Raw genomic sequence first — 23,806 nt, 5'->3', positions numbered from 1 at the left:
GATTGGTTTTGTTGTCTTGAAAAGTGCAGGATGTGCCTTTGCTTTGCTACAGAAACGCCACTTTGGAATGTGTACTAACTCAGCCTGTCCCTAGGCATGGAAAAATTTGAGTAGCTTAGTGCTGGATGTTTCCCTGTTTATGACTCCTGTTTGAGTACAGCACGACCTTTAAACAATCTGGATGAGAAGGATTATTTCAGCAACTCTACTATATTTTATTTTGAATTTTCTTCCCCTTCCATCTTCCTCCCTTTCCTAACAGCATATAATCTCCAAGCAATTTATATGATAGTTCATCATAGGAAAGTCTTACGCTGCTGCTGTAGGATGAGCTTTTCTCCAACTAATTTCCTGTTTTCGTGCTGTAAAACTGCTGGAACACTTTGGTGAATAGTAGAGGGATATTCAATTAAAAACTTCTGTACTAGGAACTTAGAAAATTGCTTCTTAGTAAAAAGCAGATTAACCTTAAATATGCTTCTTCTTGTCAGTTCGATAGTTTGGATATTGCTTTATTTCTAGTTATGGTTGCCTTTCTTCTGCCATTCACTGCATCATCAGTGGATGATAGTAACATCTGACTAAAAGAAATTTAACTTCCTTTTTACTCCTTGCTGATTCCTCCATAGTTTTAAAGATGAAATATAAACCACAATAAAGTACTATTGGCCTTTATGATTTCACTATCAAAAGTAAAGACTGTCATATTTGAAATATGAATTACCCATGCCTTTTGAATTTGCATTAGAAATAGTAAGTGATCATTGTATTTGCTTTGCAACAGACCAGTTATGACACATTCACTTCCTGCAACTCTTTTCCCCAAATAAGTAGTAGAAAAACATGGAGGGGCTTTAGAGCCACCTTAGAATCATGCTGATTTTATACTGCCAATGTGAAAAAGTAAGAGAAAACCTGATGTAATGAGATATTTGCCTTGTATATTAGAAAGAAACAATCAAAATTGAAATTGAATAGGTTCCTCCTTCTCTCCTTTGGCTTGCTCACAGTCACTTTCAAGAGAATTTAAGTTCCTTATTCTCTTACCAGAAACCAGGGATCTAACTCTGTTCTTTGAGACACCCTGGCTACCCTCCCCGGCTTCAGTTGCCTGACACTGATGTTTTGGAGAGTAGATTAGAATGTGTGATATTATGCATGTTCTGGCAAAATAATTCTTTCTGAGAATTTCGGATTAATTAGGATCTGAAAATGTCTGCTTTTTTTTTTTTTTTTAATTAAAGGGTTACACATTCTAAATATATTTTTCTGATGATTTTTTAGGTTGTTTTATGCATGCTCATTTAGAGCTAAATTTGTTTTGCAATGTTAGGGACTAGACATAACCGAATGCTAAAAGAGAGTTATACTGAGAGACTTTAAATTCAAGACTTTTCCTGCATATTGATTGAGAAAGGGTAATTCACACAGTGAGGAGAGCCCTCGGTACTCCAACTGATATCGATAGAAGTTGAAGTAATTCGTTTCTTAGGAGGTACTTCACATCTCACAGCATTAGATCCATAGGGAGCTGTCCATGATGGCTTGAAGAGGAAAAAAAATGACAATCTCATATTGGAGCTGTTGAGGAGAAAATAATATCTATAATGAGAAACAGTTCCACATGAAAGATTCCTTATTTGCTCAGTTGCATATAATTTTCCATGCCCTTGTTGGTTCCCTTTGCTTCCCCCCCACCCCCTTTTAAAATACACTTACTTGTTTTTCACAGAAGTAGGTTTTCTTAAGTCAGGTGTCTTTAAAAAAACTGCACGAGGCTTGGTTTATTAGAGTGGGGAATCTGTGTTACCAAGTAAATATACTGATTTTCAACTGAAAATACTCATGGGTTATTCATTCTTTGAGTTTCCTATATTAACACAGAAAGGTAAAAAATATACTTGTAAATGAATTTCCTTTTGCAGGCTTTTGATGTACAGTAAAAATATGCTTTGAAATGCTGTATGAAAAGGCCTGGGAGCTTTTTCCTTTTCAAAGGAATTTTTGTTCTTTAAAATGTCAGAAATGTCAAGTTTTGCCTTTACTGTCTTGTCAGAGGATTCCTGATGTTCATTTAAGTGATTTCTCAGGCAGCAGTTAATAAGGTGGCACTGCTGTGAATCCTTAAAGATTTTGGGGGAAAAACCCAGAAAAATGTACATATAATTGTTCAGGCATGTAAATAGTCCCATTGTTTCAATGGGGTTATTTGCACCCAAAAATTTATTTCTATCCACTTCCTAGATGGCAAACAAAGAGGTCTTCTAAAAAGTTTGTTTAAAAGCATGAGATATACTTGAAAACCAGAATTTTAAACAACTGGCTTCCTTTTGTGTTCAAATCTGACACAAACATTGAGATCTGTAGCTTTGGAGAGAATCATAGTTTTATGACCTATGCCCTTTAACAAGGGATCCCGTTTTTCATTTGGAAGTTATACTTTCAGGAGCAAGTTGAAAATTTTGAAGGGTAAAATGTTTCCATTAATTCTGCCTGTAAGGGGCAAATATTCCTAGGGCCTAGTGATATACAAATTGGTACAAGGACGTACAAAGAGGTTCTTAACAGCGTTTAAATTTCTTTGATTTTTTCTATGGATTTCAAGAGTTTTTGTTCCTACTGTGCTGGGAACTGTAGGATTGGGACTGAACAGCAATGGGACTGAAGGATTTGTCAGTCTAAAACGAGACAAGAAGGCAGTAAGAAAGAAAACTTCCTTTAGAGGTCTCTTCTTGCTATTAGATTGAACTGGGAAGCCAGACGCATTTGGGTACAAAGAGGTGTTTGATGAGAAGTAATCAAGTTGACATACCTCTTGGCCTTCCTCTATTAGTTATTGTGTTTTAATATAAATGAAGACTGCACCAAGACTGAACTGGATCTTCCCTTGTAAAGGCTTATGGTTTTGGGGTTTTTTTTGAGACAGATGCTTGCAGTTGTCTTTTCTTTGCTGAACTGCACAACAGGATTTGAAAGATCAGAGATTCTGTAAGCTGGGTATGAAAAAAAAATCTTATTTTTGTCTTCGCACTACAAATCCATGTATGGAATTTCCACAAGTAATGGCAACATTGTTTCAGGACACTGAAAAAATTATGAAACTGCTTTTTATACTAAACACAACATTTTTTTTCATCACCGTTTTGGTTTTGGCTAGAATTCAAAATGACTTTATAAATCAAGAGAGGAAACATTTATAAGCACCATACACCAAAAAATGTTAGATGGTGAATGTTAAATGCTAAATTGTAGCAACAGACATAAAATGCCTACTCTCTCTATAGGGACTGTGACTTTGGTTTAGTATCTTATTTAGGTCGGGTAGGGCTTTGGGTTTTTATTGTTAAGGTACAATGTTATTGTCAGTTAACGCATAGCCTGAAATGATCAGTCATTTAATTACAGCTCTGACATTTATTAACTTATCATAGTATTGATTGGTGCTTACCTTTTAGCTTGACATTTTTTTGAATATTTCCATAGAGAACTGATTTCAATAAATGTGCTAGTTTTTTTAAAAATAAAATTGTCCTAGGATACTTTGAACTAAATCAAAAGCTGTTTATCACAGAGTCTTGGTACAGCTGCTGGAGATAAGCAATGAAAATCATGCTAGTGGGTTGGATTTTTTTAATATTCAGTCCTCCCAAGATTGTACAGTGAGTGTTTGGGAACAGACACATCCCAGGAAACAAAACGTGCTCAGTTTCTGGCCATAGGCCCTTAAGTATGGAAATTTATTTTTAGGAGAGCCTTGAGTACAATATGTATTAAGGTTATAAAGTTTTTTTTTTATCATGTATGTAATTTTAAACATTCCAGTGAAGTATCATTGCTTTCTTTTAACTTCTGTTATTCTAAACCAATATGGAAGCCCAGGAATGCAAGATGAACTTGCATCTGAATATCCTCAAACATCAGGAATGCCCTGAACCTCAAGTCTGTTTTGTATGTTTACAAATAACTCTCTATAGTGGTGTGTAAGGAAAGAAAGTCAGGATACCTATCAGGATAAATTACTTACTGCTTTGTAGTTTTTGTAGTCGATGGCACACACAGAGATGTGTATGATATAAATAGACTTATATTGATGTAGTCTGTTTATAACCTTATACTGCCCGGTACCTGCATACATTTATTTCTTCGCAGAAGGGCAGGACTGAGGAGAGCAGTTCTTACAAATTCAGTGAGGCTCAAGCTCCAGGTTTTGCATTCACTACTCCAACACCACTTTTCCTGTGTAGGGACCCAGATAGATCCTGACCACTTCTGCTATTTGCAGTCTAGATCCTAATTCAGCTGTTGTATCTTGGGGCCCTGCATAAAGGCATGGATAGAATCTCCTGACTTGTGTTGTTGCCATACAAATGCTTGAAGGAATCCTTTAGGACTGAGGTAAAATAGCTTTTGAGTTTATAGCTAAGACTCCAGCTGTTCTGGAATACAGAATTCCGAAAACATCTGATCTCACCACAGATTTGATAAATTAATATTGCTCCCTTTTATTCCACAACATTGAAAAATGAGAGTCTACATATGTGTTTTTGAACATGTATGGCTACTGTGAAAAATAAGGACTTGATATTTGAAGTATTGATACCTATTTCAGGTGGATATGTCCAAAATATCCAGGGTGCTTCATGAAGGCCTATTATAATTTACTTTTAAAATGTTGTGGGGTTTTTTAATATAAAATTAGCGTTTTAGGGGACTATTCAGAAGACAAAACTTCAGCCTACCAAACTAGGTCTCTCTCGCCACCCTCTATAGCAAGTCGAGGCTCAGGACCTTCAGAGGTGATGCACAGTGATTACTTTCTCTGATGACTAGGGGACTTAAAGCTGTGCAGCCTTGCAAGATTTAAGTAAATCCTTGTGAATACCTTATCACCAGTACATGCCCAAATAAATTGGCACCATTTCACTTGGCCAGATCTTGTTTACTTTAGTCTTGCTAATGAGAGTACTTCAATTCTGTGTTGGAACTGAATTCTTGATTATGGCTAAAGGGGGGTCTTCTTTGATTCACATAATGAATACTAATAGTATTTACTGTTTTAATACCTATGGCAGATTGTATCCTTCTATATATGCTTTTTTATATATTTTAAAATAAATTTAGCCCATATCTATTAGCCTCAGTACTTGAAGAGAGTAGATGATGACTTAAGTAGTTCTCCCCAAATCTTCTTTATAATCTACCGATCAGTTTTCAAATGAGAGACATAGTGCATTTGTAGCACTTCAGAAATATAAATAAAGTGAAATTAAAAACCTCATCAGAATGACTATTCCTTTGTTTAAGCTATCTCTTCAAGTCAAAGAAGTATGAAGGTTGTAGAATTACTGCTGTCTCTGTTAGTACTGTTAACTGTTGGCATGTGCCCACCAAAGACTCCACTGAAGATGTGTTCTTGAGTCCTTCAAGGTTGTGTAGTTAGCGCAAACGTATTAGTTTGCATCTGTATACCTTGGAGTGTCGAAGGATCTGTAATGCCCATGAAGGTCATGATCCCCTGCTGATATAAATGAACTCCATTAAAAACAGTGGAGATACAGTGATTTGTTTCAACTGAGAATCTCCCCTTAGATATGTGCTCTTTTAACAGAAAATTCAACAGGAAAGATTTTCTGCACATGTGTTTTTTTAGTCATTCAACTGATGTTGTTTCCTTGTGTGTAAAATAGATAGGCCTGTATTATTGGCAATACTCAGCATTTATCTTCAGGCTATGCAGTGTTAATTAAAAATACTTGTTTTCACTTAGTGGACTATTAATAACAACGTGACTTAGTGCTTGTAAAATGTTTCATGTGTTAAAAATGCATTGAAATGGGAGCTGGATATTGCTTGTAGTATCTTCACAAGGGAGCCGTATAGTCATTATTACATATATTTTACAGAATAAAATTGTAGCTGAGTGCAGGAAAACTGAAAGGAGTGAGTTCAACTGCGTGATTTATGAAATCCAGAGCCTAGAATAATGTGCACAATTTTCCTGGCCCTTTTCTTAATTCACTCACCCTGTACAAGAATGAACTATTTCAGGATAGACTTGTTTGGTTTTAAGTACAGCAGTCATGAGAAGAGTGTTAATTGACGGGTAGATGCAGAGCATCACAAATACAGACATGTTAGCTACATTACTGGAGAGTGGAATATAGTGTAGAGATGTTCAGATCATGTTTGATTTCTCTGTGCCATTGTTTTAATATACACTTTTAAAATATTATATCTGGTATTTTTCAGCTACTAAAAACTGTAATCATCTAGTGTAGATCTTGAACTGCTATTGTCATGTACATATTTGAGATGGAAGCCTGCAGAGGAATATAATCTTAACTTAAAGGAGTAATTCGGCATTCAGCGGTACTTGGGACCAATGGAGAATACCTTACAGAAGATGGACAGTGCAGTGCGAGGCCACTGATGTTTAAGACTACTCCCACAGTAGACTTTGTAGTCAAGTGTCTTCCCGACTTTAACAGACTGTATACACAATTTTGGTATATTTAAATCTTTATAAGAAGGATTTATGCAAACCATAAAGTGTTTTTTTGAGTCTTTAAGGAAGGATGAGAGTCTGCAGTTATGAGGTTACCCACATTCAGGACCTGTCCGCATTCTGCAGTCTGAAGCTGCATTTTAGAGTGTGTTTAGTTCTTGAGGAAAACACAAGGTGAAGAATAACTTCAATTATAGTTAGGTTTGCTTTCTAGACATTGACTATTGAGAATTACGTTAAGAATTTGCAACTAAAGTATTTTTTTCCTTGTTCACTGTTCAATATTTTTATGCCACTTGCTGAGTGAGGTTATTTCATATTAGCTGCCTCGAAGATTAAGGTTTGCTTAGAGCCAGTTGTATCATTAGTTGCCACCTTTGAAGTTACAGCTTACTAGAGAACTTCAAAAAAAATCCCAATATTTTACATTGATTCTGTCTTCTTAGAAAAATAGGCTCTAAATATAAAGCTTTTAAAGGATGTGCCAATGTGGAACTGCATCTTTGTCGTCGGAAAATGCATAGGCATAAGCTGAGTTGTATCCACAATGCTTTTACTGGTCCTGTTTACCTGGCAGTTTAGAAGGGATCAATTTTGTTGTCAAGGCTGACAATAGCTTGCAAAACATAGTACAAGAGTCATTATTTACTTCAGTTCCTAATGCAGCATTGGTATGAGAAATGGTCACATTACTGTGAAAGTATCTACCTTTAGAGATTCCTTGAAGGTTTCGAGGTGAAGTTCAGATCTCTCTCCAAGACCTGTGTTTGATCATCCGTTCCCTGTGAAGACTGTAAGCAATTTAGAAACAGAAAGTAGTAGGAAAATTTCTAAGCCACCCGGAATATATAAGATCTTTTTTTTTAATTACTTGTTCCTTTCAGTTGATAGAGAATGTGCTAATAATTTCAAGGCATTTATTATATTACACATTCACTTTTAATGTAAAATTTTTTTCCCAATCATCTCTAGTCTTTGCTTAAGCATATTGCTGTGTTTACAGATTAATGATTATTTTTTAGCAAGGAAGTAACTCTGACTGAAGTATAATATATTGTATCAAGCAAGGATATACACTTAGGTGCCTACCATGATATTACTACTTCTGTTTTCACTTGTATTTCTTTTAGTGTGATTTACAAAACAAGACAGTCATGTTTATAATATAGACTTCCTAATGTACTGTAACTGAAGCCCAAATACTATGTTCAGTATACATAGCTGTTTCTTTAACGCTTATGAGAATCTGGTCCTTTCCCTGGCAATGTAATGTGTACTTAGTTAAGACTTTGTGTAAAGACACTTTCAGTATTTGTGGCTTCTTTCCTTTGAACCGGGGCAGTCCAAGGTAGTGACTAATGAATGATAGCTTTAGAGGAACAACGTCCATCAGACATAATGAGTTTTCACATAGTTTCTGTACTAACATGAAAATGAGATTATTCAAAACAGCTAGTAGACACAGAACTGCTATGGTAATATTGTGTAGAAAAAATGCTGGGCAGTACAATAAAAGTATTAACTACACTTTTCAGATAGCTAATAATGATAGAAGCACTTTGCTTATAAATAGAAATAAAAAGATTGTTTGGAAAGTACACAACTGATTCTCTCAATAGCTCTCAAATATCTCAAGAGCTCAGTCTTCTGTTGATGCTGAGAATGAATGTGCTGTTAAATAAAGAGGTTGCCCATTCTCATTGACAATGTTTGCATTGCGACATCTTGGACATTTTGAAGCTCACCTATTCTGTTTTACAGGAGTAAAATAATGAATGCTGCAGACTAAAGCACTACTGAACTGCATTGTGGGCATCTGAATTTCCAAATTTCTTGTTGAGAGATAATACAATTTTTCATATTAATGTGGTGATAATGGATTGGCATCAATAATAATAATTATATTGTTTCATAAGTAATCCTGGACTATAAAAAAGTATTACAACAATTCAGAAGATAAAAAGTGTTTAATTTCGTTCCTGTATAGTGCTAGTAAAGCATATGTTTTGATTCCGTGGATTATGCTTAAAATCCCAAATTGGCATTCTGTGAATATTGTGGTAGTGGCTCCTGAAACGTATTCAAATTTAAAAAAATCCTGAAGCATGCATGATTTACCAAATGTTCTGATGAACTGAGAACACAAAGAACGTGCTTGCTAAGAGATCACACATAACGATTATTGTGTTTTTTATATTTATTACAGACTGACAAGAAAGAGAGAAGTAACGCCTTGAATGTTGCGATAGAGAGTATGTGCAAGAAGACAAGAGACCTCCGCAGACAGGTAAGCAACCTGGGGAACTGAAAAGGTAGAAAAGGAGACTTGAAAGTTTTTCGTTTTCCTAAATAGTTATTTTCAGATTTTGTAGCACTGCATTTTGAAAATAAAGATCTATATTAAAAAAACAGTGACGATAGTTACACTATTCCACAGACTATATATATACAAATTTTCAAAACTGGGAAAAAACCCTACCAAATGCAACTGGCTGAGTATATGTATGTACGTAGACAAAACTCTGCATGTGTACTTGTCTAAATATGTATTTGCTATAGAAATAGATCAGTAATGTACTTTGGACATAAAAATTCATTTTATTTATGATAAGCTTGAATTATTATTGATTATTGGAAAAGATACCTTGAAGGGATCACTGGGCCATTATGACTAGTTCTTTACACTTGTGAGAATTCATACAACAGAATGTGATCCACAGTCCACCCACCTGTTTTGCATCCCAGTATCCTAAAACTAATGTGAGACATGGACCAAAATCCGCAACATCAGAGTACTGCAGAAGGTCAGCAGTAGACATCAGCAGCTGTGTTTACATCCTCTCTCTGCATGGAACATCTTTGATAAAAATTGCAACTTATGTTGGAAGTACATAACGTGCCAGATTAGAAAGAACTAGAAAGCCAGTAGTTTTCAGCCAGGCTGCCCCATCAAAGTCTATGAAAATTTATGGCTACATAGCACATGAGCACATGCTGCTTTCGTCTCACCTCTAGGTGTGGTTATTTATCAGCTCTCTGGTGTAAGAATACCCTGCCCAACTTTATGTACAGTCCTACAAGCCGGCCTATGCTTCAAAATGATGAATAAATTCCTGCCTGTCTCCCATAATCAGCCAGGGGAATCCTTGAAAGACGAGATGAATATAAGTACAGAGTTTTCAACTAATGAGCTATCCAATTTCTCCTCACGTTACATCAAAAATATGTTCAGCTCAGTCACCTGGTGACTTGCATCACAAGCTCAGTGTGTCTAGAAATTCTCCCATTCTGTCCTACAGTCTCTTCCATGAATTAATTAAACTCTAGCTTATCAGAGCCTTCCAATATCTGAAGGGAGCCTACAGGAGAGCCCGAGAGGACTCTTTGTCAGGAAATGTAGTGACAGGACAAGGGGCAATGGTTTTAAATTGGAAGAGGGGAGATTTAGATTTAGATATTAGGAAGAAATTCTTTACTGTGAGGGTGGTGAGACACTGGAACAGGTTGCCCAGAGAAGCTGTGGATGCCCCATCCCTGGAGGGGTTCAAGGCCAGGCTGGATGGGGCTTTGAGCAATCTGGTCTGGTGGGAGGTGTCCATGCCCATGGCAGGGAGGTTGGAACTAGATGATCTTTAAGGTCCCTTCCAACTCTAACCATTCTATGATTCTATGTTTCTATGACTCTGTTACAGTGTTTAAAATTTGTTAACTAATTCAATTTCTGTATGTTCATAAACCTTTATAAAGTGTCCAGTCTGAATGTATTCATGGCCAATTTATAGTCAATCTAGAACCAGTAGTTTTCTCTAAGCAGAGTAGCTCTATGGCTTCTTGACATTTTCCACTGGAAGGCATTTATGAGAAATATTTCATCTTCTTCCTCCAATTCTGTGTTCATACATGTAAATTGCATAAGAATTGTTTTAGGAAGAGCACTTACCGCATGTCTAATTCCTGATCTGGGAAACATAAAATTGTGAGTTCTGTGTCTGTAGATATTGCAGTAGAGTCTTATTAGCTTTCACTTACGAACATTCATTATTCTGTCAACACTTTTACTAAAAGCATAAAAATTGTTATTTGTTCTATTCTTACAGCTTTTATAAAACTTAATTTTTTTTTAATCATACTGTGTACCATAGCTGGAGTTACATGAGGCACTCGCAGTGGATTTGGGGTTATGGTGTGCACAATGTACTCCACTTTCAGTCAGTTGCTGGGATTGCCTCTGCAAAATTGGGGTTGAAGATGAAACCTTATGAAGTTGTATTTTTGAAATCTCTTCAGTGTAGTGCACAATAAACAAAACCATCATATACCTGGGCTGCATCAAAAGAAGTGTTGCCAGCAGATCCAGAGAGGTGATTCTGCCACTTTGCTCTGGTGAGACCTCACCTGGAGTACTGTGTGCAGGTCTGGAGCCCTCAATATAGAAAGGACATGGACCTGATGGAGCGGGTCCAGAGGAGGGCCACCAAAATGATCAGGGGGCTGGAGCACCTCTCCTATGAGGACAGACTGAGGGAGCTGGGGTTGTTCAGCTTGGAGAAAAGGAGGCTCCGGGGAGACCTCATAGCAGCCTTCCAGTACCTGAGGGGGGCCTACAGGAAGGCTGGGGAGGGTCTGTTTACAAAGGCCTGCAGTGACAGGACGAGGGGCAATGGTTTTAAGTTGGAGAAGGGGAGATTTAGATTGGATATTAGGAAAAAATTCTTTACCATGAGGGTGGTGGAACACTGGAACAGGTTGCCCAGGGAGGTGGTTGAGGCCCCTTCCCTTGAGATATTCAAGGTGAAGCTCGACGAGGTCCTGGGCAACCTGGTCTAGTTGGGGGTGTCCCTGCTGACTGCGGGGAGGTCGGACTAGATGACCTTTGGAGGTCCCTTCCGGCCTGGACCGATCTATGAATAACTGCTGGCCCAGTCACCACCTCATTGGGGGTTATGCCATGGGCCCCTATGGAACATCTTTGTAGACCACAGTAAATAAAGTGAACGAAGGCTTGTATATGGCAAGACTTGAAGGCAAAAGTAGGTATCTCAAAAACAGTGTATTCTGGAAGTTGTAAAAATCTCTGGCTTTTCAAATGAAATTATTTGTATTCACTTCAGGAACTTGGCCAGTACTTGTGGGAATTTTAAACTCTTCTGTTTTGTTTTGATTTTTACTTGTATTATGCCAGAGATGTGCATGTCATTTCCATGTGTGCAGTTTTACCTAGATCTCAGCTTCCCTGCCTAGTAGAGCTGTATGAATATTTAGGAAGGAACTGTCTATTCATTCCAATTTCTAATTCTGAGAAATTACCATACACGGTTCTTACCTCCCAGTTGTTTCCCAGTGTACCGTGAATGGACTGCACAGATATTTCTCCTACGGCTGTTCAATAGTTTTGGTTGGTTGGGGTTTTTTGTAATTGTTATTCCTGATAATATTCTTGCATTTCTATATTGTTTCTTCATCATGGATAGCTTTTTCTGAAAACAAAGATTGCCTTCCTGGCATCCCTTCGAAACAGGAAAGAGAGATCCTTCAGTAATAGCTAATCTTTAGTTCTTCCAGGACTTTTGCCAGTGTAGTCTTGTGCGGCAAGAGGCGAAGAGAGGCAAACACAGTTTTCTGTACTCATCAGGATACTGATGTTTAATAGTGTTGCAAACAGCTGCTGGGATTGTCTTCTCTACCCTCCACTGTTTGTTTTTGACAACCTTATGCCCCATGTTTTATAAACAACATGTTTCTACTTTATTTTTTAATGCACTTTGATATCAAAACAAAAACTCTCCGTGCTTCCACTTCTGTAACAGCTGGCTCAAAGGGTAAAAATAAGACCTTGGACCTTAAAAATAAAACAATTTGTCAGACATCATCCTCCCTCTGCTTTCCCTCTTCTGATGGTGTCTCTTTCACTTAAAAATATGAGAAAAAATTCCATGGTAGCACAATAACTTCCCTAGTATTTCCTGCTAGTACTACTGGTGCTGTTCTTTGTTTATACACCTCCCTATACAGCTACTTAGTTTTTAGCTTTTTGCTCTAGAGGTGGCCAGAGTCACAAACAGACTTACTGAGTTGCAGAAAAAATGATTGTTATGATTCAGATGAAGAGAAATAGATATTGCTTCAGATATTACTTTTTTTCCTTCTGTCTTTTCCCTTTCTTTGTTCTACATTGTATTTCTTTGTTCTTTAATGCTACACAAGCCATCTTTTGCAAATCTCAGCTTCATGTATTCCTTCACATAGCTGAAACAGGACCATAATTTCAAACTTGTTTGTATTCAGCAAAGACACAGCATTATCTTTTTTTTTTAGAAGAAGATGCATTTCACTGTTTAATTGCAAGATAGAGGATTTCTTAGAACAAAATAATAATGATAATTTATATGTGAAAGGTTAATTAAACCAAGCAAACCAGTAAAAAGCTATAGCAAAGAATTATGCGATGAGAGAGAAAATTAGGCTGCTAGTTTGAAAATTGGAAGCCTCAAGCTCACCACGAATGTGACTAAGGTCATTGCAGTCACTGCTCCTCAAATAATATATTAAGGCTGCAAAAGTCCTACAATCTGGTCTACACAGAACCAAAAATATTTCTTTTGGAGATAATGAATCATCGGCCATGGATATGGTTCCACAGCTTTTTGTTGCTGATTATTGTGAATTGAAATCTTGATGTTTAAACTGTGATTCCTCAAGGTCACATTCACATACTTAATTTTAAACAGGTGAGTGGGTCTGTTTTCTTGCGTTGGGCTTTTCCAACACAGAAATTTTAACAGCTAGCTTGGCAGGACTTGGAAGATTTGTCTGTCCCATGTGCCTGGTGAGTCAGTGAGAGCTGGCTTCAGATGGTGAGGCTATCCAAAAGCTAGTGGTGGAATTCATATCCAAATCTTAATAATCAACATATTTCTCTGGTATTATTTCTGCTGTGCATGTTCACTGCCCTATCTACAAGGACAGCATCAAAAAATTTTTGGTTTTTTGCAGTTTTCTAGCTGTAGAAATCTTTACTTCTACTGAGCTTTCATGTAGATACATTGGAGCAAAATGCTAAGTGAAAACACATCCTTTGGCAACAAACCTGTAAGCGTGTAAGAGCTTAAAAGCCTTTTGTATTCTTTTTTCTTCCAATCAATATCTTTTATAAAATTGTAAAAATACTTTTTTTTTGCAGTAGGAAATTCAGTGAACTTGATAATTTAGTTGCATTCCATATATTGTCATGATTGGTGTATTTCTTGTAGTGTTCTATGATTAAAATGAACAATTGCCATGTGTAGATTTATAACATGGAAAATAACTTCTTAAGTGAAGTGATGTCCCAATGATAAGCTTACACATAACCTAATTTAAGAAAGGTAATTTGTGGCAGAATGTTACACTTTAATAATTTAAGCAAGATGTTCAAGAACAATTAATTTAAATAGAGACGCACTTATCATTCTTCTTGCCTTATTAATCTATTATCAGGTGGCATAATCAGTAATCTCATTGATATAACTACCATGAAGGCTACCATTTTGCTAATCAAACTGTATCATTGGGGTTTCGAACAAGGCAGAAAATATGTGGGTAATTTTGCAATTATGATAACATCATGTAGACAATTTTGTGACTACAAACATAATTAAATTAATGTTTTCTTTATAAAGTGAAATAAACTTTACCATGGTGTCTGGACTTCAAGGGAGGAAACCAGCTGACATTAGGTTTGGTCTAACAGTAATTTTTCATGCGTGGAATCACTTAAGTAGTCTATTCTATTCATCAAAGAACATGAGTATTTGTTTGGCTGCCTTAATTTCAACAGAACTAGTAGGTTTTAAGTGTTTTATATATCTGCACTCACACATATAAACATGCATATTTAGATAGTGGTATATTAAAATGGTCCCTAAAATTAGAGTTTTCTGTGTAATAGATAAATTGCAGCTGCAGTAGGTTTCAGACACATAATCCTGCAAATAATGCAGGAACGTGGCGTGCACATATTTATGTTATAAAATACTAATGGACAAGAATTACAGTAGACTTCAATAAATAGTCCGATTAGCAGGTACTAATGTAATGCTTTCTTTTGCAGCTCCGTAAAGCCATTATAGATCACATCTCAGACTCCTTCTTAGATACCACTGTTCCACTTTTAGTTCTCATTGAAGCTGCTAAAAATGGAAGAGATAAAGAAATAAAGGAATATGCTGCTATCTTTCGAGAACACACCAGCAGGCTTGTGGAGGTATGTTTGGGGGAGTTGCACTTTTTTTGAATATATGGTATAAGTGACTTGTCATTGCATATTTCCTTTGCTGGCAGATATCATAAAACAATTAAGCCTGGCGTTTCAGGAAAAATACGGAAGTGGCCTAGGATAATAGTAAACATACTACATTTTTTTATATAATGGTATGCAGTAAGATAGTGGGTTTTGTGGTTTATATAGTATTGCATTCCATAAAAATTAAGTGGTGGGAAATTCTAATTTGAGAAATTAGTGTAAACCTTTCACAAAGATATTGAGGGGGAACTTGATCAAATGTGTGATTCTAAGGAGAATTAGCTCAGAGTGTTCAGAATACTACCACTCAAAGTACGTAAGACACCATATTAGTCTTAGTTGTTTGCCAGCTTTCTCACTTTGAAAGTTTCTCGCCTGTGTAATGATATGCTCAAGAGGAAATGGTGCTCTGACACACAGTTTAGAGCCATGAACCCTATCGGAGACTGAAAGCATGTTGGTGTATACGCTGAATAAATTCCCTTGCATACATTGTATACTCAGCATTCATTTCTAAAGGATACTTTATGACTTACAAATGATATTTCTTTGTTGCTTAGACACTTGTAAGTAGAATTGGGGGAAGATATTCGTTTGTTGGGTAATCAGTCCTGCAAATGTGACTAAATATTCACTGACTTAAACTCATTCAAACTGGAGCTTGAAACTGCTGGAATACTGAAGTCATGGATTTTGCAGGAATATTATCTCAAGTGCCTGTAAGGAATGTGTTGCCAATTTTTGTGGGTTTTTTAAGCTTTTAGTGCTTTTGTGTGCAGTAATGTAACAATGGGAAAAATCAATGAATTCACTCTGCGGCTGAAAATTTACTTAGGAAAACTATTTGGCTCAGAATGAATTCATTAATCTTGGGTGATCTACAGAAAATGAAAGCCAGATAGGTAAACAGCTAAAGTAAAAGTAGAGTATTGCATTTATGTTTCATGGTTGTGTAGTTACAGAATAAATCCAGTTATTATTATTGGATTTACAAGTGTCTCATTTTGACCATAATGCAAAATCAAATGAAAGCTAAAACACAAACCAAAATTTTTACGAATTTTTTTGATTTCTAATACTGAAGCTAAACCAGCCTGAAGTGGCTTGATTTTTAGAAAGGACAGGTGAGCTCTGAAGATCAGATAACTGAATTTGGAGTTGAGTCCAGGTCAGCTGAAATACCCAAGTCATTATTCAATTGAGAAGATGTGAACCTAAAAATCCCATTTAATTTCCTTTCATGAGTTTGAATTTGTTTCCCAAATGCAAGGAATAGCTGGCCATCAGGGTAGGTTTGTGATTAAAGGGGCTAATGGCTGCACAGATACACTGCCTGGAAAATCTACAAAGAGGTGTAGCAGCTGCCTGTGAACATAAGACTGCTCAGAAGACAGCTATACTTAGTGATATAAGATATAAGAAAGACTATAGCAAAGTTTTGCAATTCCAGCACAGTTACTACCTAGAAAGGGGAGGGGGGAGGAAAGTTGAATGTTCTTTTTCAGCATACACATTACTAGTCTATTTATTTATCAAAGAATTTACTTTTTCTTGGTGAAACTTCCGATGTGTAAACATCACCTGTCTCCTTTGGGACAGCCGCCCAGCCTTTTGCCAGGGACATGTTTCATAACATGGTGTTGTTTGCCATCTGTAAGATTTTGAGTTGGATGACAGGTTAATTCAAGAGCCCACCCTGTACAGCATTCCCAGAGCTTATGAGAAAGTTGTCAAGCACTTTTATATTTTAACAGAAGGTTCTTAAATGACAGTTATGATTTGCAGGTTTGGAGGAGATTCTTCCCATTCATTCCTTTGTTCTTTATTTTCTTCACTGATATAAAAGCCAACAAGCAAATCCCCTTGCAACTTTCAGGTTATGAAATATAAATCTGGAAAGCTATTCATGTATGTTATTGCAGAATTGGGCTTGATCTTGGCAACTGGGAATAACTTAAGTCAAGTATTGAAGTGCAAGATCATGGGTGGCGTATACCTGGCTATGGAATACTAACAGAGACAATAGTTGAAGGTAAAATATTTTAAAAGCTAAACAACTAGGAAAAAATTGTTGCAAAAAATGGCATATGACGGTAACTGTACTAGAGAAGGCTGGTAGGTGAGACAGATGAGACGTCAGACAATTGTAACATAACTTTTACCATCTTCATGTAGTTGTGACATCTAAGGAGTTGGATGGATTGTGGGAAGCAAAGGATACAGCAAAGGCCAGTGATGTAAGCAAGACTGCCCATATTGTTAAATACAAAATACCGTATTTATCAGAGTGTATTGTGTCAGCTGCAAATAGCCTTGATGGAAGTGAAGCTGCTTGCGAGCTGTGAGACCTGAAAACCAGCTCAGATGCTAGCAATCCCTCGTTTTTGTCACTGTCCTTTTTTTTTTTTCTGAATGTAAAAGACCCTAGGTGTGGATCTGAGCCTATTAGAAACCTTTGACATCCATAACATGCCATGGTAGAGAATTTCACAGCTTGACTATGTGTTGTGTAGAGAAGTACGTGTGAAACCCCTACATGATCATTTCATTTGCTGTCCCTGAATTCTTGTATCAGAAAAGAAAATGGGCACCAGTCCCTGTTTTCATTTCCCTAGGATAGGAGCACCTCTGTCATGTCTCCTTCAATCGTCTGTTTTCCAAGTTGAGTATTTCTGGTCTTTTTAAATTTTCCTTGTTTGGAAGCCATAAAAAGATCACCTTGCTACCTTGCCTGTACCCTTACCAGCACCTTCCAGCTCATGAGGTGGGTAGGTCAGAACTGTGCATGCTATTCAAGATATTTCATGGTGTTCTCTGTTTCCACATTTATTTAATTCCTAACAGTGTTTCTTCTCAGACGACCGCTGAACACTAAACTGCAACACCCACAGAAAGTTTATATGATAATCCCAAAATCTTATTCCCGGTTAGTACTAGTCTGCTGAGGTCCATCATATATAAGTAACACTGTATTTTATTTTTTTTTCCAAAATGACTCACTTTGCATCTCTCTACGTTGAATTTCATCTTGTGTTACCATCCAGTCATCTAGTACCATGAGGTCCTTTTGCAAATCTTCATTTGTTCTTTTATTTAATACTAGGAATAACTTTGTAAAAGATGCATAAAAAAATAATAAATAGTCAATGCAGTCACTGTGACCACTAGGAAATTTCTGGTTCATGACTTTCTCCCAGTTTCCTGCTGATTTGTTCCTGAGGTTGAAAAAAGTCATGCTAATCTATTTGCATCAGCTGAGAATTACTGGATACTCAGCCACACCAATTCTCGGAGGAGTCGTAGGATCTACATGTCTGGACTTCAGTACTGCACACACAGTACAATTAATAGTTATCTCTTTCTTGGCAACCTCAGGGAGGGCATTCTTCCATTGCCTCCATGTATGGAAACAGGTCTGTCCAGTTCTGCTTGATTTTAACATTGCTCTTCTAAAAGTTATCTTGGCATAAGAAAGCTGTATGACTTATTTCCTTTTCATCACATAAATTTTTGCACTCAAAGATATGTGCTGTGAAATCAGCTGTATGTACTCTCTGCTGAAGTTTCATTCTCTCCAAACTAAGGAAACAGTATTTTTTAAAAATACAGCTTTTCCTGAATCCAGTTATGAGTTCAACATCAGTAGGTCTCTATAAAAGCAGTGTCTTGGCTCTGTCCTGTCAAACACACTGTTCCAGCTGAGCATGTTTCACACACCTACGAGGCTTCAGAGCAACACTGTTGAGCTGGGGTGATGATGTTAATGTTTCACCAATGATGAATTCGATAATTTCAATTTAAAAATGGAGAAAGGACAACATATTGTAATAAAGAGATGATATTGCATTCTCAAAATAATCAGTGAGCCATAATTTGAATCAGCATAGTTTTATTACCTATTCTAATATGTCCTTTGTAAATGTTAATATACACTGTTATTCCATGACTCTGTCAGTTGTAAATGATACTGTTGTTGCCATATTGATAAAACCATCAGTGTTTAATTTGCCTTCCATGATATTTCACTTGATTGCAAAAAATTGCAAAATAAATTTCTGAATCGGGTCCAGAAAGACCTGTGTATTTGTGTAGTCATATCTCCAGTCACATAAAAATTGATTTTAGCATTGAAGCCAACAAGTTCAGCAGTGATAGATAATGCAGTGATTTTGATGTTACAGGATCAGGATGTAAGTCCATTTTTAAGTAAAACAAACCATTGATAATTGTGTTATTTCCAGTTTAAGCATTTACTTGTCTGCTGAAATTAAAACATGTACTAACAATACTGCCCTCCAGCCCCCTGTACCTGCCAGTACACTTCACTTGTCATTTTGCTGCTTTTGTCTTTTTTCAAAGTTGAAAAAGTCAGGTAGGTATTCTGAGATGTCATTCTGTTGGCCTTTTTTCAATTTAAATCCTTATTTACCCCATTCACTCTTAACCCAAGATAAAGATTTCCCAAAGAAGATTTATCTTGCTTATATTAAGTGCCTATCTCTCCTTTGACTAAATGACTTGTTTAGTCTGGATGTCTAACTTCTAGATAGCTGAAGTGAGGTGAGATGAATTATGCCTTGAGAGATGAGTGTTGGTCTACTCTGAGACATATATTATGTTTCATTTTCTTATGCTCCACATAGTGGGTTTTCCTCAGGTGTATCCTAGTTTTCAGTGCTTTTTTTTGCATTTCTTTTTTAAAGATCAAGAATGTTTAAATAGTAGGTTATGATATAGTTTTGTATATAAATACAATAGACTGAGCTGGACATTATAAAAACAGAAGTTCCTCTTCTCATAAAGCTTTCTCCAACAATTAATTTGATATGGAAATTAGAAGTACTGCTTGAAATATCAAGAGAGATTTTCTGTGGTTTCTATTTTAATCTGAAAATGAAAACTTCTCAAATAGAAACAATAGGTCTTGAGAAAGAACCTACTATTTTTTTTTACTCTGAATATGAAATGTTAATTGAGCTATGCTAAATTGCTTGCTACACTGACTCGCTGCTCATATTGTAATTTAAGAAACAAACAGTGTCCTTATAGGCCAGTGACCTTTGTAAATCAGCTTGAGGATTAATCTCTCTTACAAATATCTCTCTTCTGAATTAGCATTTGGAAGTTACAGTCTTTCCTTTAAAAATTTATTTAAGACATAACAATGTAATACAGTTCAGAAGTATGTATATAAGTTCAGTGAAGTACAGAACATCAGTGGAATGGAAAGACTGAACACCACACCAGATCTGGGGCGATGACATTTACAAAGGGAGTAGTAACTGCAGGTAATACCTTCTTCCTTGTTTTCTTATGTTTTCTCTCTCCTGAATTTATTAACTACTCTGCACTCTGGCCTTAGAGGTTCTAGCTTCTGTTAAAAAATGCATGCACTTGGGATGTTAGCCACACTTATCAGGAATATTAGTTGGTGCTTTGTGAACAGTGCTAGTATTTAAAAAGCTCAAACAGTGGCAAAAGATTTCAGATACCTTGGTTAACATCTTTGCATTATTAATAGCTGCACAATAATTGCACAGAACAGAATCTCTTAGTTGTAAATGTGAACAGTATCTTCACATATTTGGAGGAAGCGAAATAGTCCTAGTTACACAGTAAAAAACTCCCCAAACCAAACATTAAAATGCCCACTTTGGCTATTATATAGAACACTTCCCATATATGAAACGGACACTCAGCAGCTGAAGTATTTTCATGAGTACCAAAGGTCACATTAAACATTCTTCAGATGGAGGTTATTCTAGGCTATAGTGCCTTATATTGCTCATACACTCCAACAAATATTCATAAGTCTGAATATTGATTTTGTGACATTGAAAAACTAGGATATATTGCAGAATGAAAAAAGCAGACAGATTTGGGTTAAGAATCTGTCTGTACTCTATGTCTTTGTTTATGAGCCTTGGTGAAAATAAATTCTCAAATGATATGCTTCTGTTAGAAAATCCCTGTTATTAATTGGAATTCCTTATTATAATGCAACAATTTTGATGAAAATATTTCAAAAAATGAAGATTAACTGCTTTGAGATTTCGCACATTTAGGCTTTGCTTTGAAATGCCTTTTCATTTAAAATGTTACAATTAAATTGCAAAACTAATATTTGATTATATGGAAACTTTTTCAAAGAGTCTTCTAAGAAATCTCAAAATTAGCTCTGAATATAAATATTTAAAATTATGAAAATGATGACAAAATAATAATGAAAAGCCTTAGGGGACTTGGTTGTACTTTATAGTCCCTTGTAAGACATGCCTGGTTTTAGTAAATATAATGTCTGGCCTGTGGCTCACTTCTACCAAATACCGAAACAAATTCCGATATTAGAATCATAGAATTGTCTAGGTTGGAAAGGATATTACATAAAAATGAAGAAAAGATAGGTAAAAAGGAAGACTGAAATGTCACATCTACCCAAGGAAGAAAGCAGGTCCTCTGTAACTAGAAATTTCTTGTTTGGGAAAGCTGACAGGCTGTTCTCCTGAGCTGATCTATCAAAGAGATGTAATGCTTTCTGAGAGGAGGAGTGATAGGCTGGGTGAACTTGAGATTAAAAAAGGAATTTGATGGGAGCAGGGAAGAATCCTCTGATTATCTGTTCTTTTGGCACAGATGCAAATCTCCTACTGCAGTGTTTAAAGGTCAGCTGTACCAAGCAGAGGCTGAGAGGTCTAACAGAAGTGGAGGCGATGATGAAGTGAACTTTCTGTTCTTCATTTCTTCTCTCCATACACGAATATATCATATTCTCTGTAGTTTGATCTAATAACACTGACCTCAGATCAACGACTGATACATAAACTTGAGGGTTTAACCTATTGACTAATTCCTGCCCTTTTGTTTTTCAGTTTTGACTGTATTCCAATATCACAATGCTGGCTTCTAGGAATTAGGATTTCTAAGGTTGAATCTGTTACAAACAACAGACAGTACATATATTTAAGTGCATCAGTGTTGCAATGTGTTAATATAGAACAGCAAAGGCATGCAGGACATTGTGTTGTTAAAAAAACAAGCTTGCCAGTTTTAAAGATTTCCAGTGCAGAAAATCCAGCACAACTACTGAAGGTGAATTCTCCTTAAGAAATCATTATTTTAAAATGAAGTTAAAATACATAAAAGGGAAAAAATCTTGGGTTATAAAAATATATAGAGAGAAATAAATTGTTTTGTCACTTTCTAGTTGAATGAGATACAATATGCATAGAAAAAAACTATAGAAATACTGACATAATGTTGAAGGTAATTTACTTTATGAAAAAAAGAATTATTAAGATCTTGAATAAAATAACTCGCTGGCTTTTGTTATTTCAGCTACTTCTAAAACTGGCTTTTAAAATCTTGAGACTGATGTCCCGAATGTGTTGGGAAAACTTTGCTTCACACCTTATAATTTGGGTACAGGCACTCCTTGCTCAGTGTAGGGCTCCTGGCCCCTTACCTGGGGGGGCTGTCTCTGGATAGTAGAGCACAACAAGGATAAGGGAGATTCATTTAAACCACCTTCACTGGAAGTTCATAGCTTTTTGCCACTTCAACGCAATCAAGTTATTGTGTGTGGCATGACTGCAGTCTGGGATTGGCACCTTTATTATTTTAAATTTAAGTATTTCTTTAGTTTGTTTGTTTAGAGCCTTTTCTATTTACCTAAGAGCTGGACCCAGAAAATGTTTGAACTAATGTGAGCCAAACTCATGGAATTGCTCATTCTTCACAGAAATTAAGTTCGTTTAACATAGCATGTATTTAATTTGTGTTTCAATAGCACTCTGGAGACTCCGTGAAATATCTGGGTCCTGAGATTTTGGGAAGTAGATGAGACAGATAAACTGTAGGAGACAGAAAGGGAGAATGAATCTATCATGGGGATCAATGACGGAGCCTGGAATAAAAGATAAGTGAATTTAGCTAACTCAAAATCAGTCACCATTAAATTAAGTTAAGAATGTCCACGTAAGGGTTTATCTGCATTAATCCCTTGTATTCAGAAAGCAATTAATTGTTGCAATTTCTATAGAGAAATTGAGGTTTGAGATATACATAGATAGAAAAATTCTTTTTCATTCACTACTATTACAATTACAATGCAATTTTGGCAAACAATATGGAAGAACTTACATATGGCACAAATGAAATTTTTCAGGGTTAAAGATGTTAATCAAAATATTTGCAAAACCCAGCACAGTGGAAATAGCAGCAAGCATTTGGTAATCAAAATGAATCTATCTTGACAATAATTTAATAAGTATGCTGCAAGAAAACTCTTCCTTTCTCTCAAGCAAAACACAGGACCACTGGGTCTTGAACTAAAGCTTTCTACATCTGCCTCTTGTGGAAAACAGCTCCGCCAAAAGTCAGTTTCATCACAGAATCTGCAAATTAATCGTGATAAGTTGCTTTTCATTTTCTGTAAAAACAGTAAATATTTCTCTTCAAGTGCAACGGGAAAATTCTCACTACTTCAACCTGTTTTATTGACATGTATATAAAAGATGATAGCTCTTATTTGCCACTTTGTCTGATTTTGTATGTAATTTGCTACATCTTTCTATGTCAAATTTTAAATATACTGACCCAGTAAATTGGGTTCTGAGAGCAACTCACCACAGCTCTGAAAGATGCAGGCAAAAAAACCCTCAAAAAATCATCTCACTCTTGTGCTTTCCTGAGTCTAGTCTAGAACAACCAACCTTCAAGCAGCCTGTGACATCTGTTATTTTAACCTCTGAACAGCCAGTACATAAGGACTACATTCCTTCACATTTCTTTTCTTTTACTCACAGCTAAGGATCATAGGAAAAAAAACTACCTGAGCTCTGAAAGCCAACAAACGCCCTAGATTTGCCACCCAAAGTAACATTTACATAGTTTCCTGGTAGGTAGCAACTTAATTTAAAATGGAATTTAGCAATCCGTTAATGAATTTTGCTTTAATTAAGGTACTGCATATACAAAGTACTGTCAACTGGAAGATTCTGGTTTCTTTTTGTCACCTTCAA

At 36.2% G+C, this 23,806-nt stretch overlaps 1 protein-coding gene across 2 annotated transcripts in view; it reads left to right on the top strand.

The window, feature by feature from the left end:
* Positions 1 to 23,806, top strand: part of CTNNA3 (catenin alpha 3) — a 492,103-nt gene that overhangs the window by 297,057 nt on the left and 171,240 nt on the right. For both annotated transcript variants that reach the window (XM_074154868.1, XM_074154867.1), the window contains exons 8-9: positions 8,712 to 8,792; positions 14,595 to 14,747. In XM_074154868.1, the coding sequence (XP_074010969.1) occupies positions 8,712 to 8,792; positions 14,595 to 14,747 (234 nt within the window). The remainder of the gene's footprint in view (positions 1 to 8,711; positions 8,793 to 14,594; positions 14,748 to 23,806) is intronic.

This window comes from Numenius arquata, chromosome 10 (assembly GCF_964106895.1).
Source record: "Numenius arquata chromosome 10, bNumArq3.hap1.1, whole genome shotgun sequence".
Classification (NCBI taxonomy): Eukaryota; Metazoa; Chordata; class Aves; order Charadriiformes; family Scolopacidae; genus Numenius; species Numenius arquata.
This window is presented reverse-complemented; position numbering and strand designations above follow the sequence as displayed.